We start from the raw sequence: 19,441 nt of genomic DNA on the forward strand, positions 1-19,441 counted from the left end.
ACATTCCATAATTGTTTATAAATTCAATGCAGTTCATAGATGTAATGCCTGATCAGTAAATAGATATAAGATCTTTAAGTAAATACAAGTTCGCTTCCCGTTAAGGATACATTGGGTTGTTAGTTTGTTACATTTTGTATGCGTATCGGATAATTTTGCATATTTTACGCAGACGCATAGCTTATCACGGGACGAATTTAATCACCTTTACAAGGCTGTGATGACGTGATATACCTGATTATGCTTTTTGAGATTATGCTTTGGTGTTTATATATTTACAAGCAGTTTCCGAGTAAGAAAAGGTATGTAATTCGTCCAGTGTTTTCTGTAGCTCCGCATTAAGCGTGAAATACCTTTCTCACTCCTCATGATGAGAAGTCCATGCGCTTCTACGACACTCAGCTGCCGAACTGAAACTGTCTTCTCAAAGATGGCCCGCGGTGGAAGCCCCTCTGACAAAATCAATTGCAAAATGGTGAACAATGCGTCACAATAACTATACCACATTTGTGCTTGTCATTTGTGGTCAGTATAATTATTTCTTTCCACAGATTGATTTAAGCTCGGAATAAGGGAAAACGGAACTCGTGCGAAACGCATACGCACGCACGTACGTAAACACACACACCTACATCCTCTTATTTCACAAATAGGGGCAGTGGGGTAGCCCAGTGTTTAAAGCATTTGCTCGTCACGCCGAATGCTCGGGTTTGAGTCCCCACATAGTTACAATGTGTGAGGCCCCCTTCTGGTGTCCCCCCGCCGTGATATTAATGGAATATTGCTAAAACTCGGCGTAAAACCATACTCACTCACTCACTACCTATTTCTATTATATCACGTATGACGGCGGTCTGAAAAATAATCGAGTCTGGACCAGACAATCCAGTGATTGACATCATGAGCATGGATCCACGCAGTTGGGATACAATGACATGCATCAACCAAGTCAGCGAGCCTGACCACCCGACCCCGTTAGTCGCTGCTTACGACAAGCACAGTCGCCTCTTACGGCAAGCATGGGTTGCTGAAGACCTATTCTACCCCGGATCTTCACGGGTCCTCATTTAGTACAGGTGTCTATTTGAGGAAATATGGTGTGTTTACTCGGGGTCTATACCTGTTAACAATAGCATAATAATAATAATGTGTACACAACTCTTACTTATGAGGTAAAGCAATTTATGTGGTCACGTCCTCGGACAGTTAATGTCAACCATTTGACACATTGACGCAATGAAAACATACCCTCTAGCACCATAATTCCAGATTCCGTGGAGATAATCAACTTGTCACCTGCAGAGACAGTGATTGACAGGTGTCAGTATTGACATAAACATGTTCATAAAGTACGATGATTATAACACAGTGGCCTACATATTGATGCGTTCGGCATAAAAAAGAATGCAAAAATATATTATAACGAGGCTGTCAACTTTTTAAAAAGATAAAAATCTGCATTTTAAAATGTATTTCTAGTCCATTGTTTAATTTGTTTGATCAGAGGCGAAAACTAATTCTCAAACATAAAAGTAATTGTGATCCATTTGTCAATGACTCCAAATGAATAAAAAAACAATGGTTATTAATCTTCAAACTGTCTGAACCACAAAACACTTTTAAAACTGCCCAGTCTAGATTGATGAGTATAAAGATCTTTGAATCGTCACTTACAACATTGAATACTCGTAAATACTGTCGAACATAAGAATATATATATCTAAACAAAGGAAAATAAAAGTTTAAAAAAGTTTGAGGTTGTTAACATCTTAACAAAAAACAGTAAAATCTTTAGATACATATATGGCGGCCATCGTCAACATATTTAACTACCAGTATACTTACCACATCTTAAAAGAAAAATGTTTTTGAGTTTTGAATTATATGTTCCTAAAACAACACAAAATGATAAACATGAACACAGTTTTAAGTGTGTCTTGTTTCCGAAATATAAAAGCCAAACCTATGATTACGTTCAACAAAATGTTGAAAGAAACGGCGAGAACGTTATTATCATCAATGGCGAATTTTACTGGATTTAATTGGGACAGCAAATCCAGCTTTGACTCACCCCAGGAATCACCACAGATGATGTGATGGGCAAACTCACAGTAACACTTCTGGGGCTCCCAGGGCTGAAACAAAATTAAAAATATATGTTTTAGAGTTTGGTGAGATATAAATTGTGTTATTTTTGAGTTTCCGCGAAGCTTGAATCGTTTTGGCACTCTATCTATATCAGCGTTATAAATTGTCTACGGAACGATGAGAAATATAATAAATAAGAACTGAGGGAACACAGAGCTCAGGTGTGTGTGTGTTTGTGTGTGTGTGTGTGTATGTGTATGTGTGTGTGTGTGTGTGTGTGTGTGTGGGTGGGTGGGTGGCTGCTTGTACTAGTCCGGACTGGGGCGTTTGAGCGTTCGCTCGTCACGCCGAAGACCCGGGTTCAATTCCCGACATGAGTACAATGTGTGAAGCCCATGTGTGGTGTCCCCCGCCGTGATATTGCTGGAATATTGTTAAAAGCGGCGTCAAACCTCACTCACTCACTTGTTCGGACTGATGCCGATTTATAGTGCTAGCTCACTGAGATACCATGCCGCAGTTTAACATGAATACCCCACTCAGACACAGTATACTCCGAGCAGACCAGTCTTTGTTTTAGCCCCTTAATGCCGAGCGCCAGGCAGGGTTACAACAAGTACAATCTTTTAACGTCTTTTGGTATTACGCGGCAGGGGATCGAACCCCGGACCTTCCGCTCTCCGGGCGGACGCTCTACCATTAGACCACTGGTCCCGGGAGCACAGTGAGAGGCTTGAAACAATATACAGGAATCAACATACGCACTTCCTGCTTGCCTGACATACTTGCAATAGCTGCTTTTCAGCAAATTGATAGTTGATTGAATGTTGTCAGACGCTGCATTCATCAATATTTCAGTCATATGCCGGCGGTGTGTATATAATCGAGCCTGGACCAGACAATTCAGTGATAGACATTATGAGTCTCGATCCATGAAATAGGAGTACAATGACATACAGTTAGTCAGCGAGGCTGATCACCAAATCTCTCACGACCAGCATCGGCTGCTGGGGACCTATAATTCATATCCCGGGCTTATCACCATATTATTGCAACGATTGATTGGTATAGCGTTCTGATAATGAATTCTTCACATCGCATATTGCGATAACACAGAGATATGGAGATAAAGTTGTGAGCTTACCTCCCGCCTCAGTAAACTGGACAGACCGGAAGTGATGAGACTGGTTGGAGCATCGCCCTTCTCGATTGTCTTCACTTTCAGACCCTGAGGTAAAAACATCACATGAGAGACACAATACTACCCGAAATTAACAACTCCTGGTTCTAAATTATATATTTCACTATGATGTGTTGGTGTCAATTAGTTTGTTGGTTAACGACGCACTGTGAAAGAGGTATTCAAGATGTATGGTTTTGGTTGGTTGGTTTGTTGTTTAACGCCGCACTCAGCAATATTCCAGCTATATGACGGCGGTCTAAATAATCGAGTCTGGACCAGACAATCCAGAGATGAATGTCATGAGCATCGATCCACGCAATTGGGATCGATGACATGCATCAACCAAGTCAGCGAGCCTGACCACCCGAAGCATAGTCGCCTTTTACGACAAGCATGGGTTGCTGAAGACCTATTCTAACCCGGATCTTCACGGGTATCAAGCCGTATTAATACGGTGGCCTGTCAATAACTATGACCGTATAGTCATTGATACAGCAGCAACGATGTTGAGCCTGATCACCTAGACACAATATGTAGTGTTGGTTCACTTCGATATGGGTAAAAATACACATCGATACATCAAATCCTAGAGATGACATCATCTATATGATGTGAGGTGAATGAAATGGTGTTCATTCGTGATCAAGATTATTACACTTATATAGCGACGTGCATGTATATTCGGACTAATGCCAGTTTTACAGTGCAAGCCCACTCAGATACCCTGCCGCTGTTTAACATGAATACTCCAGTCCAAGCCGACCAGTCCTTGGTTTTACCCCCTCAAGGCCGATTGCCAGGCAGGGTAACAACAAGTACCATATCTCTAGGTCATGTGGTATGACGTGGCCCGGTATGGAACGCTCTATTCACTACACCACGGAGGCGATCTATAGACGTAATATACATAGCAATTTCCCAAGGGCCAAGGGAGTTAACTCCAGTTTCAACCCTTGCCGCTCAAGCCCGGAATTCCTGGGCTCGATCGTAGCGCCACCAGTGGCTATTACGAGTTATGACCCTTATATGTCCCTCCTGTTAACCAATCAGATTCCACCTCTCATATTACTTGCATTTGCTTCAAACAAAATGACCACGCCCGGTCAATACGACCTGATCGATAATCAAATCCTATGTTGTCATGAAACGGGTCTTTCTTTGACGAAGTGCATCAAATCACGTGAGCAGCTTGATTAAAAACATGCAAACATTTTGGAAAAATCTTTTGACGCCGAGTTGTCGATTTCGTAACGTAAATTATGATTGGACTATGCATAGACTCGTTAGTCCAGCCAAAATATAACTCCATATTTCAAGCCTACTTCGGCAAGGGTGGAAACGGGACTTTTATAATCAGTTAACTCGGGAAGATGCAAGTACTCCGAACATCAGTTTGTGTTCTCAAATTTGATTTTGTATCTCAGTCTAACAGTAAAGGTTTATCCTAACTACCGAGATACAATGTCTCAATTTTTACATATGGCGTCACGAACATCTCTCTAGACCTTTTACAAAACGGACACCGGCCCCAAGAACACATTCCCCCTTGAAGCTACAAGGTTTCGCAATAGTTTACTCGGGTGCTAAACATGCTCACATCACAGATGCAGCTCACATCACAGATGTAGCTCACATCAAAGAAGTAGCTCACATCACAGATGTAGCTTACATCACAGATGTAGCTCACATCACAGATGCAGCTCACATCACAGATGTAGCTCACATCACAGGTGCAGCTCACATCACAGATGCAGCTCACATTACAGATGCAGCTCACATCACATATGTACCTCACATCATAGATGCAGCTCACATCACAGAAGCAGACCACATCACAGATGCAGCTCACATCACAGAAGCAGCTCACATCACAGATGTACCTCACATCACAGATGCAGCTCGCATCACAGATGTAGCTCACATCACAGATGTACCTTACATCACAGAAGCAGCTCACATCACAGATGCAGCTCACATCACAGATGTAGATCACATCACAGATGCAGCACACATCACAGATGTAGATCACATCACAGAAGAAGACCACATCACAGATGCAGCTCACATCACAGATACAGCTCACATCACAGATGCAGCTCACATCACAGATGCAGCTCACATCACAGATGTACCTTACATCACAGAAGCAGCTCACATCACAGATGCAGCTCACATCACAGATGTAGATCACATCACAGATGCAGCTCACATCACAGAAGAAGACCACATCACAGATGCAGCTCACATCACAGATGTAGCTCACATCACAGATGCAGCTCACATCACAGATGCAGCTCACATCACAGATGTAGCTCACATCACAGATGCAGCTCACATCACAGATGCAGACCACATCACAGATGCAGCTCACATCACAGATGCAGCTCACATTATAGATGCACCTCACATCACATATGTAGCTCATATTACAGATGAAGCTCCCATCACAGATGAAGGTCACGCCACAGATGTAGCTCACATCGCAGACGAACAATTCATCACAGACATCCCTGACGTAAGACAGCCTGAATCACACAACATCACCTTGTAATTCTAGACGAGATTTGTATGATGATAGTACAGCCAGAAGTTAGAACGGAAGTACCTACTTGACCAACAAGCACAAATTCAGCTCTGCGTGCGTCCTCCTTCCGGCGCGAGCCATGGACGTCTTGTATGACGTCACTGAACGCCCGTCGATACAGCATATTGTTCTGTTGATACGAAATGATAATTCTTAGAAATCGGAGAATGGTGTGACAACAACAATAGACATGACAATCCTATTAAGGAAATCCTCCTGGGGGCGCGCTGGATACTTGAGAATGCACGGTTGTCGAGTGTAAAATGTGCCACAAGTTTTCGTTGTTTATTGGACATGTAGCTGTTATTTGGTAATTAGCATATTGCATTTATGTGCATACATCTTTTTAAATAATTGTCGGAAGTTGGAATAATAATAATAATAATAATAATAATAATAATAATAGAGAAAGAAAGTGGATTTAAAGGATTTCTTCCTTTCCACGGCTACTTTGAAGTTGGTTCATTAAAAAATAATTTGATTCGACAAAAAGTCGTGTGTGTGATTTCACATTATTGACACCAAGTAATTAAAAACACTTCACGGGATTTAATCTCCATGTGATCATGATCAGTTAGAACATCCACAGTTAATGTTAACATTTCTGCTCACTGACAATATTTAAACTTCAAAGAAGAACATATTAAAAACCTCATATACTCAACAAAACAAGATAGGGAACGTGAATGTTTTTTGTGCGTTATCTAGTGAAGACAGAGCACACAATTTCATAAAAAATTATCCCCAAAATATTCATGATCCCTAACCTTTTTGTTTCATTTTAAAACTGATATACGGACATGCAATTGTCATTTCTCAGATTATTTATAATGAAACGTCATTTGATTTTATTACATTCTTTTCAGTCACACTTACTAAAAACATAACAAAGAAAATATGATACTGTCAAGAAAGTATTGGCTAGGTTCACTCTTCCTATTATATTTAAGAATTAAATATCAGATATAATATCAGAATAATAGCAATAATTATCACCGCAGAGAAATGTGAAGTCGTGGAAATTAGCGGTCAATGTATTGACATTAAAACTCTCAATAAACGTGGAGAAATATGACCATAAGTTTTTATTGGATAAATTTATAAGACGTGTGATTAAAATTGACAATTCCCAGGAGAATTTAATTAATGATTAATGTTGTTCTTTTTGCATATTCACTATGTCCAGTATCTATACGGAATGTAAACCCCTGGGTAAAAGAAAATATACACTAGACAATTGGTTTTGACCAAGAATTACAAACGTTATCAAAACGTTACAAGGTTGAAAACGGTCGCCGAAACACTGGAAATCTAAATACAACAATATTTCCGAATAAACAACATCACCATCGAAGCACCATTTCTTGTTTGTTTCATTCTTAGTCCCCATCAAACATGTGTGTATAGATTCTTTCGCTCGGCTGTTTATTATTAACCCACTAGTTGAAAATGTGCGTATACCTAAACGTGGGGAATGCACCCATTCATTTAATCGTCGAATGTATCAAATTTAGAATAAAAACACTTTTGTTTCTTTCGACAGATTATTAAATTTGCTACAAGAATTACAATGTACAGTGGACACGCCAGAAACCTATGATTCTGGGTTCGAATCCCGGTTCGCACCGATTATGTTTCTAGGTTTGTCAGCACCATACCTGTGCTCGTGGGTTTCACCGAAGTGGTAAACGTCTGAGACCTGCATCACTTCGGGCTTTCCTCCCACATTAAGCTGACACGCCGCGATATAACTGGAATACTGTTAAAAGCGGCGTTAGACCCAACTCACTCACTCACTCACTACAATGTACAGCTGTGCTGGTGTTTTTACCTTGAATTGGCGGCTGGTGTTTTTTCGGACGCCCAGTGTATCACGGTATTTTAATAATTTATTATACGTCAATTACTCTTTGTTATAAAATGTGTAAGAGGACGCATTTGCTGAGATATTGAACTTCAGCCAAAATGTCTTTTTATATCCAATATATCTCTTATACACAAACACCGGAATGTACCTTTGTCGTGCAAGGGTGAGTGAGTGAGTGAGTGAGTTGGGTTTAACAGTATTCAAGTTATCACGGCGTGTTAGCTTAATGTTGGAGGAAAGCCCGAAGTGATGCAGGTCCCAGACGTTTAACACTTCGTTCACTCATGATACTTGTTTGACAAAACGATGGGTAGAGAGCTTGTTAAAGTATGAACATTTTTCATAATAATTCTTCTAAAATACTGTTCAACATGGTGCTAAACCAAACAGACTCACTCGCCTTATTTGTATTTATACGCTGGAATGAGGTTTGTTATGTTGTTTGACCTTTCTTGTGGCTATGGAAATGGTTTTGTTGCTTTTAATAAAGTTTTTAAAGTAAAACCCAATTTATACACACAATTCACGCTGAGTGAGTGAGTATAGTTTTACGTCGCTTAGCAATATTCCAGTAAAATCTCTGCGGGAGAAACCAGAAATGCGCTTCATATATTGTACCCATGTCGGAATAAAACCCAGGCTTTCGGCGTGAGAACCACTAGGCTAACCCACCTTGTGTTCTTTAAACATATGCAGTAGATGAGTGAGTGAGTGAGTGGCCTTAAACAACAAACAAACATTGGCTGACGTGACGAAGGTAGCTGGCACAGTATGGTACGGGTATGTGCCGATAAACCTGGAAACGAAATCGGGGCGAATCTCAAACCTACGATCATAGGTTTTGACCCAACAAACGATTGAATTACACGTCGGGGTCACCCGTGTCCGTCAAAAAATAGGGACACATTACTTGTCCAGAAAGCTTACTGGGTTCGGATTAACGAGGTCCTACTATTTCAAACCTAGCGGTATACTGAACATTCAAACCTCAACACTTAAGAACAAGTATCGGGCATGTCTGACAGACAACCGTAATTGGTGATGATGTATCCCATTTACTTCACTAGGTCCCGCAACAGAAAGGTCAGAACAGACCTATCATAACTAATGATAACAGACAGTCATATCAGGCCTCAGACTGTCTGCCGAGAGACTTATCTACCAGCCACCTCATATAAACATCTGTTTGGTTTGAGAACCGTCAGCTAAGTAGCTGGGAAGATGGCGATTTCAAAACTATTAGTTTCCATGACAATCGGGAAAGACAAGAGGAGCAGATTTGACTCCGGCGCACTGTGCAGATGATGAGGGCGTTGACAAGTGTGTGGAGTATGTGTTGCCATGGGTCCCTGATGCAGTGTAATGCTACTTAATCCGTCCCTTATGTTTCCATTCCTCTTCTTTATGTTTATGAAGGGTACTGATACACAACAGCTCTAAGTGGTATCAATTTTTATGTCACAAGAATTATGCTTCGTGTTCTTAAGACTTTGTAAATATTCTTATCAAGCTTCCTAATGTTGAAAACAATATGTTGGTACTGATTCAGGCTTCGTCGATGCCATTTCGCTAACACTGGCCTACTCAAGGGGTAACCTTGTATGACGACCATCTCACGTTAACGTCAACCTATGTTAATTATTCGTAACTATTCATTAGTACATGCTAACAGGAGCTTACATTGGTAGCGGAAGAAGATAGCAACTATCTGACACAGAGTTGTATTTGGCGTGATGGTACATAAGTACAAGCCTCAATCACAGAGTTACATAAGTCGTATTTATACAATTTATTAAATACTTCAGTCTGAAAGACGGAGTTTTCTGAAGTTGAGAACAGTGATATTTTCATTGCAGTGGAAAATAACACATCATATTTCACTGCAGTTTACATTAGTTCCAAATTGACAAGGTAACACAATGACAGATGGTCAAACGTTACAATGACAAACGTTCATGATCAAAGCAATATCAGCATTTGTTGAGGACAACACCTTTGACTAAAGATGACTACCTTCGTCCTCATCAAATATTGAGTAGTATACATATACATTTTATTTGATACCTTGTTCGACTCGGACATGTAATCCTGGTACAGGTTCCGTATCAACATCTCCAGCGTCCTCTCTCTCTTTTGAGCAAACAACGGGTTATTCACTGCAGCCTTCTCACCGTTTATCACTGTAAAATAACGCAGCTCAATCTGTATATTTATGACAGTGAAACATCAGTCAAATAAATCCCCTATCTCTTATTTGATCATAAACATGTCGTCAAACAATGCGAAGACACCATGAAGTTGGATATTTCCGTTTTCCGTCAAATATTACTGACATGAAGTTGATGGAAATTATTTGTTTGTCGAAATTATGTTGTTTTTCTCTCTCGTCAATGAGTGAGCCTGAGTGACTATGGTTTTTTCAAGTCAATATTTCTTATTTTCATACCTGCTTTTAATGTCTAAATTTCAATCCGTTTTAAGTACAATCGAGCACGCTGTTTCTACCAAGACCTTGCAGAGCGTCATACTACTCTTGTTCAAAAGGTGTTTAATCAGGCTCACAACATTCGTTTGTTTGTTTGTTGTTTATCGCCGCACTCAGCAATATTCCAGCTATATAACGGCGGTCTGTAAATACTCGAGTCTGGACCAGAAAATCCAAGAATTAACATCATAACATCAATCCACAATGAGATACAATGACATGCACCAATCCAAGTCAGCGAGCCTGACCAAGCATAGTCGCCCTTTACGGCAAACATTGGTTGGTGAAGATCTAATCTACCCCGGATCTTCACGGCTACGTTACAACATTCAAGCCTCAGTAAAGCTTTCAAACTGCTTTTGGTAAGGATCTTGTGTTAACAACACAAAGATATACAGTAAACTACGGTTATAACGAACTCGAAGGGACCCCTAATGTTAGTTCGATATAACCGTAGTTCGTTATAAGCATATATACAGCATAACAAAAGCAAATAGTGGACAAAAAGTAAGTTCGTTATATCCGTCAGTTCGTTATAAGCGTGTTCGTTATAAACGTAGTCTACTGTACTCAGATATCTTCAATTGTCTAATTAATGGAAGGTTATCGAAATACTTACATTTCACAAGGAGGAAATCTCTGAACTCCTGGTGGTTGTAGAAGACAGGAGGAGAAGGAAGAGGAGGACCAAAGAGGGGGACTGATTCCTCCGAAAATACAGTGAGCCTGCCAACAGAAGCAACAGTTGGTTGGTTGGTTTGTTGTTTAACGCCGCACTCAGCAATATTCCAGCTATATGACGGCGGTCTGTAAATAATCGAGTCTGGACCAGACAATCCAGTGAGCATCATGAGCAGCTGGGATCGATGACATGCATCAACTAAGTCAGCGAGCCTGACCACCCGATCCCGTTAGTCACCTTTTACGACAAGCATAGTCGCCTTTTACGGCAAGCATGGGTTGCTGAAGATCTATTCTACCCCGGATCTTCACGGGTCCGTTTGTCTCATTCTGTATATCCATGTTTCTGGCCTGCTGAGGTTTCTGTTTCAACTTTACTGTTCACATTATATAAATGTAAGTATTCAACGCTGTTTTGTCCCTGGTACTTACCTGTAACTATCGTTGTCTTTATTGTATATCACAACAGCAAAGATATCTGCTAAGTTAAGGTCCACTGGCTTCAACCATAAACATAATCATCAAGCCATATGAAGACATTGTCTGATAGACAGAGGAGATGTTTACCATATTCAATATTCCAGCTATATGATGGCGGTCTGTAGAGAATCGAGTCTGGACCAGACAATCCAGTGATTGACATCATGAGCATCGATTTCGCAATTGGGATACGATGACATGCTTCAACCAAGTCAGCGAGTCTGACCACCCGATCCCGCGAGTCGCCTCTAACGACAAGCATGGTTGCTGGAGACCAATTCTAACCCGGATCTTCCGAATTTTCTTTTTACGATATTGAAAAGTATGTATATGTGAAAGGTTTATTGGGGTTACTCAGAGGCAAAAGTGTAAAAAAACATTTTAAAAAATATACCTGCAGCGGGTTCACAGTTTTGAAGGATGTAAAATCAATACCCACGCAACGTAACTGAATATTTTCAATTGATTTTCCTATTTCGGGGCACAAACTAGTAATACATCTAGCAACAGCGGCTTAGTACTACTGCTGAAATTCAGTTACGGAAGTTCAGTTCGTGTAACTCTGAGATTCCTTGTTGGCTGCCCGCGATTATTTGCAAAAAGTCGTGACACGTTCGCTGTAATTGTATTATCAAATCGGAAATGCTTCGCCGCTGTTGTCGGATGTGAAGTGCCTTGTTTTCCCCGCGGGTTTTAGGAACAACAAGCGTCATAGTCAGCTTAGACACTGATGGATACGCCGGAGGGCCAGTGGATGTCATGAATTTCGATTGGGAATAAAACTTCCAACATCGTACGAAAATACAGAATCAGAAAATCCGGCGTCTGATGTTGTAGGTATTTTAACATACAATATTCATGAAAACAACCTATCTTCAAAAGGACACCAAGATTTGATTGTCAGTAAGGTAAAGGTAATAGTTTCAGATTTGCTCGGAAATTGAAAGATGTCGGTTCCAGGCGCAAATACTAAAAGAACCTGCAAATCTTACAATGAAAAATGTTTTTTCGACGTCATCAGTCGCTGCGCACTTTATTTACCGTCTACGAGTACAGTTGTGAGTCATGACGTCACTCTGGAGTGCCATGACGTATTCTTGTATGAATGTCGTCATATACTTCCATGACAACCGGAAATGGTATAATAAACAACCCAGGAACAGTTACAGGGAAACAGTTTCATTTAAAGTTAAAGACATTTTTTTATATCGGGAATACATTATGTCACCTTGCCGAAAGTCACGTTTTGTAAATGTATGACTGTCCTCTCGCTCATTGGGGCTACAATGTCTGTAAACATGATTGGTTGGTTGTTTAACGCCGCACTCAGCAATATTCCAGCTATATGACGGCGGTCTGTAAATAATCGAGTCTGGACCAGACAATCCAGTGATTAATATCATGAGCATCGATCCACGCAATTGGGATACGGTGATGCCTACATATATGTTTGTGTAACTCATAACATAGGCAGTCTGGGAAGTTATCGCTGGCGAATTTACTTAGAAGAATTGACAACAATCTGTTTTTGCTTTTATGTAACTATAAATGTAAAAAATGGTGTTCTCACTTTACATAAAACTGTACCGCTTTACTCAGCGTGCAAACGGTATTTACGTTTATCACTCCAGGAACACATAACAATATTGAAGCCAATTCTTAACTTTTCGAGGGGGCACGGGTGGCCCAGTCGTCTAAGACGACGCGATTCGCTGTGCAGAGTTGCGTCCCTTGGGCACGTCCGAAGCCTATGGTTGTGGGTTCGAACCCCGGTTCGTCCCGATTATGTTACTAGGTTTGTCATCACCATACCCGTGCTCGTGGGTTTCACCGAAGTGGTAAACGTCTGAGACCTGCATCACTTCGGGCTTTCCTCCCACATTAAGCTGACACGCCGTGATATTACTGGAATACTGTTAAAAGCGGCGTTAAACCAAACTCAGTCATTGAACATTTCGAACATGTTCTCTGGACAACTGTAGAACCCTCTTCGTTGTTGTAAAAGGGTCAAGCGTACAAACGAACAGCGCTTGGCTGCAACCATTTTTCTCAGAATCCCAACATGTTCTATTACCGTGTGTATTATAGGTGCATGTACATGCTTAACGTCGGTGTCTATGTCAAAGTCAGACGAATGCAGCAAAGGATACGTGTGAATCTTGTTTTCATCATGGAAGGCTTAAAACTTGGAACTTTCTCCACATCACCATCTATAAACACGATATTTACAATATCATTTCCTACGTGACGTTTCCGTTCCACCTGAAATGGAAAATTTGTATGATATATAAATAGTCCCACATACAAACGCGCGAACGTGGCTGAGAAATAGAAGGACATCTGTATGTTTGTCAAGGATCAGAAATACGATCGCCATTCCTAATTTTAGAATTGTGGTTTGTTTGTTTGTTTGTTTACGCCACAAGCGCCTATATTTCATATCACGACCCCTTGTAAATTATGGAAACTTGGTCAGACAAACCAGTGATAAATATCATGAGCAACACTGCGAGATACAGCGATATGAACTAAATAACCTAATCACTTGTCGTTTACAAACAGTTCTGTGGTTCCATTGTAAATTTGCTCCAAACAAGGGGACCACTGTATAAATGTTGTTATGGTTATGGTTATTTGTTGTTTACGCCGCACTCAGCAATATTCCAGCTATATGACGGCGATCTGTAAATACTCGAGTATGGACCAGACAATCCAGTGATTGACATCATGAGCATCTATTCACGCAATTGAGATACGATGACATGCATCAACCAAGTCAGCGAGCCTGACCACCCGATCCCATTAGTCGCCTCTTACGACAAGCATAGACGCCATTTACGTCAAGCATAGTTGCTGTATAAATGTAACGTAATGATGACCAATGTTTGTAAACAAAAGTCATCTTAACGCATACTTTTACACAAACGTACGCTCTATCTCACACAAAGCAGAAATATAGCAAATACTGTACATCACACTCACTCACTCACTCAGTTAACATACCTGTTGTTTGTTGTCTTTGGAATAAGGCAGCATTGTAGATATATGAAACATGATTTCATGTCCTTCATATATTGTATAAACACTTTCTTCACCGGTTGTATCGGCTGAAAACAAGTGATCATCTTCAGTAGTTAGCTTATGATGCATACTAAGATGTACATATTCTTCGTATACATCGTGTGGAACTCTTAGCAGTAACATATTGTTATAATTAGTATGATGCATACTAAGATTTACATATTCTCCATAACGTTCACATCGTGTGGAACTCTTAGCATAACCATATTGTAATAATTAGTATGATGCATACTAAGACGTACATATTCTCCATAACGTTTACATCGTGTGGAACTCTTAGCTTTAACATATTGTTATAATTAGTGTGATGCATACTAAAATGTACATATTCTCCATAACGTTCACATCGTGTGGAACTCTTAGCATTAACATATTGTTATAATTAGTGTGATGCATACTAGAATGTACATATTCTCCATAACGTTCACATCGTGTGGAACTCTTAGCATTAACATATTGTTATAATTAGTATGATGCATACTAAGACGTACATATTCTCCATAACTTTCACATCGTGTGGAACTCTTAGCATTAACATATTGTTATAATTAGTATGATGCATACTAAGATTTACATATTCTCCATAACGTTCACATCGTGTGGAACTCTTAGCATTAACATATTGTTATAATTAGTATGATGCATACTAAGATTTACATATTCTCCATAACGTTCACATCGTGTGGAACTCTTAGCATTAACATATTGTTATAATTAGTATGATGCATACTAAGATGTACATATTCTCCATAACGTTCACATCGTGTGGAACTCTTAGCATTAACATATTGTTATAATTAGTATGATGCATACTAAGACGTACATATTCTCCATAACGTTCACATCGTGTGGAACTCTTAGCATTAACATATTGTTATAATTAGTATGATGCATACTAAGATGTACATATTCTCCATAACGTTCACATCGTGTGGAACTCTTAGCATTAACATATTGTTATAATTGGTGTGATGCATACTAAGATTTACATATTCTCCATAACGTTCACATCGTGTGGGAACACTTAGCATTAACATATTGTTATAATTAGTGTGAGCATACTAAGATGCACATATTCTCAATAACGCTCACATCGTGTGGAACTCTTAGCATTAGCATATTGTTATAATTAGTATGATGCATACTAAAATGTACATATTCTCCATAACGTTCACATCGTGTGGAACTCTTAGCATTAACATATTGTTATAATTAGTATGATGCATACTAAGATTTACATATTCTCCATAACGTTCACATCGTGTGGAACTCTTAGCATTAACATATTGTTATAATTGGTGTGATGCATACTAAGATTTACATATTCTCCATAACGTTCACATCGTGTGGGAACACTTAGCATTAACATATTGTTATAATTAGTGTGAGCATACTAAGATGCACATATTCTCAATAACGCTCACATCGTGTGGAACTCTTAGCATTAACATATTGTTATAATTAGTATGATGCATACTAAAATGTACATATTCTCCATAACGTTCACATCGTGTGGAACTCTTAGCATTAACATATTGTTATAATTAGTATGATGCATACTAAAATGTACATATTCTTCATAACGTTCACATCGTGTGGAACTCTTAGCATTAACATATTGTTATAATTAGTGTGAGCATACTAAGATGTACATATTCTTCATAATGTTTACATCGTGTGGAACTCTTAGCATTAACATATTGTTATAATTAGTATGATGCATACTAAGATGTACATATTCTTCATAATGTTTACATCGTGTGGAACTCTTAGCATTAACATATTGTTATAATTAGTATGATGCATACTAAGACGTACATATTCTCCATAACGTTCACATCGTGTGGAACTCTTAGCATTAACATATTGTTATAATTAGTATGATGCATACTAAGATTTACATATTCTCCATAACGTTCACATCGTGTGGAACTCTTAGCATTAACATATTGTTATAATTAGTATGATGCATACTAAGATTTACATATTCTTCATAACGTTCACATCGTGTGGAACTCTTAGCATTAACATATTGTTATAATTAGTGTGAGCATACTAAGATGTACATATTCTTCATAACGTTTACATCGTGTGGAACTCTTAGCATTAACATATTGTTATAATTAGTATGATGCATACTAAGATGTACATATTCTTCATAACGTTTACATCGTGTGGAACACTTAGCATTAACATATTGTTATAATTAGTGTGAGCATACTAAGATGTACATATTCTCCATAACGTTCACATAGTGTGGAACACTTAGCATTAACATACTGTTATAATTAGTGTGAGCATACTAAAATGTACATATTCTCCATAACGTTTACATCGTGTGGAGCTCTTAACATTAACATATTGTTATAATTAACTGATGATTTAAAAAAATATTGATAATTAAAGACATGTCATTGCAATGAGCGCTCTTAGTGCCCTGGAAAGCGTAAAAACCTATATGTCTTATCCAAACTTGCACACTGTTTGGGCGTGGTGGGGTAGCCTAGAGGTGAAGGAGTTCGCTCGTTACGCCGAAATCCGTTGTCGATTCCCCACATGAATACTCACTCACGTATGCTTTTTGATTCGTAGAAAATTAGCTTGCTTCATTCCAACTGTTGCTTATAATATGGATGAACTTTGTCAATGCCATTGCATCAGGCAGACATCTTTATGTTCACCGCAACGAAAGACCCTTTTTATAGGAATGAAACAGAAACTTATTTTATGAATAACATATGCATGTGCTTACATTTCACGTCCAAACCCGCCTTGAATTTATCCCATCCTTTCAAGGATATTCTGTCACCAAGAAGACTTGTAAAATTGTCAAAGGCGTCACTCCCTTCCTCTGAAAATAGGAATCAGAATGATTAGACAATTGTTTCACGTGATTTATGTTTGTAATTGTCCTACTGTAGCAACTGTTTCACCATGTTTTTGGTATATCTTGTCACCCATGATGCTCTGTTTTCATCACTCGTGCGTAACGTCAACCGTACGTCGCTTCATTCATCCTGTCGCTCGTCCGTTTCCTTCACCACGCGTCCCTTCAAACGTCCAGCGGGGTCTTATCACGCATCTCGTTTACGTCAGTCCACGTTCCCGTTACGTTCCCCTTGACGCGTCGCTTTCGCGTCAGTCAACCTCCACGTTACGTGCTCCTTGACGCGTCGCTTTCACGTCAGTCTACGTTCCCGTAACGCGCCCTTTGACGCGTCGCTTTCACGGCAGTCCACCTTCACGTTACGCGTCGCTTTCACGTCAGTCCACCTTCACGTTACGTGCCCCTTGACGCGTCGCTTTCACGTCAGTCCACCTTCACGTTACGCGCCCCTTGACGCGTCGCTTTCGCGTCAGTCCACCTTCACGTTACGTGCCCCTTGATGCGTCGCTTTCGCGTCAGTCAACCTCCACGTTACGTGCTCCTTGACGCGTCGCTTTCACGTCAGTCTACGTTCCCGTAACGCGCCCCTTGACGCGTTGCTTTCACGTCAGTCCACCTTCACGTTACACCCCCCTTGACGCGTTGCTTTCACGTCAGTCCACCTTCACGTAACGTGCCCCTTGACGCGTCGTTTTCACGTCAGTCCACCTTCACGTTACGCGCCCCTTGACGCGTCGCTTTCGCGTCAGTCCACCTTCACGTTACGTGCCCCTTGACGCGTCGCTTTCACGTCAGTCCACCTTCACGTTACGTGCCCCTTGACGCGTCGCTTTCACGTCAGTCCACCTTCACGTTACACGCTCCTTGACGCGTCGGTTTAAGCTTCCCAACTACCGTCCCTTTACAAGTGAGTCACCATACTGGAAGATCCCTACTGCATCAGGGATTTACTTTTGATTTGTAGTGTACACCGCGTAACGTCACTCAAACCAATATATCAATTTAAACAAGATCCCGAAAGTGTACATACACCAGACGCAGTTTGTCTATGGATGTCCCATACCATGATAAAACAAAGCTACTTAATAAAAGCCCATAGTACCTGTGACGCCACGATGAAACCCGATACAACGATTATCGATTTCCAGTGTTCTCCCATATGCCAGTATTTGCAGAGTATTCACGTCACTGTTCTGATTTGATTTACATTTATGCACACACAAGCATGTGCGTGATTCAAAACAACGGTGGGAAGATATCATCTGTCTGCCACAAACGCGCTACGTGCCGCAACAAATAGATTCTGGCAGCTTCTGGAATGTTGTCATGTGATACGAGAATGAACAAACGCCAATGCAAGGCAAAAATGGCCAATACCAGCCATAGAAGCGTCGGGTAATTTGACGTTGTCAAGAAAGAATTCAAGGCGCCGAAGGCGTAATCAGGCTTCCGTACAAATGCATATCAATGGAAGCCAACGTGGGACAAAACAATGTCGCGAACAAAAGATCCAAATAATTGCCGTCGGTTAATACGAAAACTACGTTTCACGGAATGGGAGATTGAGACTTGAATTAGCTACAGGGTTTTTTCTGGTCTTCTGAAAAATATTCAACTGTTTAAGTTCATTTAAAAGGAACTCTCCATCAATCGGATGTGAGGCATCCAATAAACATCCTTTTTATTAGAATTAGAACCCTACAATATATATGCATCCCCTGACTGGATGTAATTCAAGCGTTGCTATGACAACGAGGGTAAAGGTCTGCGGTCCCCATTGATTATTTCCGTTTACCATTTATGTTCACATGCCAGTTAGAATCTAACAATACATCTCCCAAGGCTTTGATTAACTTCGTCAGGGCCTCTCCAACGTTAATGTACATTTACTCACTGTGCATCTCTGAAGGGGAAATGTCGTGACTATTGGTTCTAATCTACCAATTACAGGGCAGGAAATTTAGATAATTTGACAGTATTGCGCCTTTTGAAAATAAGTAGCCAATCGGTGTCGACACTGGGCAAGAACGTGATACAAAGAAGTCCCTGTTGCCCGTATGAGTATAAAGTGTTTATATATATTGCACTTTCCTTTACGTATTGTG

At 40.1% G+C, this 19,441-nt stretch overlaps 1 protein-coding gene across 6 annotated transcripts in view; it reads right to left on the reverse strand.

The window, feature by feature from the left end:
* The window catches only part of LOC139459692 (GTPase-activating Rap/Ran-GAP domain-like protein 3), a 226,037-nt gene that overhangs the window by 17,271 nt on the left and 189,325 nt on the right, over positions 1-19,441 (reverse strand). For all 6 annotated transcript variants that reach the window (XM_071241319.1, XM_071241317.1, XM_071241316.1 and 3 more), the window contains exons 9-19: positions 17,202-17,300; positions 14,372-14,475; positions 13,519-13,630; positions 11,321-11,366; positions 10,827-10,933; positions 9,787-9,902; positions 5,881-5,985; positions 3,233-3,316; positions 2,072-2,135; positions 1,249-1,296; positions 354-452 (exon numbers count right to left, since the gene is read on the reverse strand). In XM_071241319.1, coding sequence (XP_071097420.1) covers positions 354-452; positions 1,249-1,296; positions 2,072-2,135; positions 3,233-3,316; positions 5,881-5,985; positions 9,787-9,902; positions 10,827-10,933; positions 11,321-11,366; positions 13,519-13,630; positions 14,372-14,475; positions 17,202-17,300 — 984 coding nt within the window. The remainder of the gene's footprint in view (positions 1-353; positions 453-1,248; positions 1,297-2,071; positions 2,136-3,232; positions 3,317-5,880; positions 5,986-9,786; positions 9,903-10,826; positions 10,934-11,320; positions 11,367-13,518; positions 13,631-14,371; positions 14,476-17,201; positions 17,301-19,441) is intronic.

Source organism: Haliotis cracherodii, unplaced genomic scaffold, assembly GCF_022045235.1.
Source record: "Haliotis cracherodii isolate W230 unplaced genomic scaffold, xgHalCrac1.p SCAF_13, whole genome shotgun sequence".
Classification (NCBI taxonomy): domain Eukaryota; kingdom Metazoa; phylum Mollusca; class Gastropoda; order Lepetellida; family Haliotidae; genus Haliotis; species Haliotis cracherodii.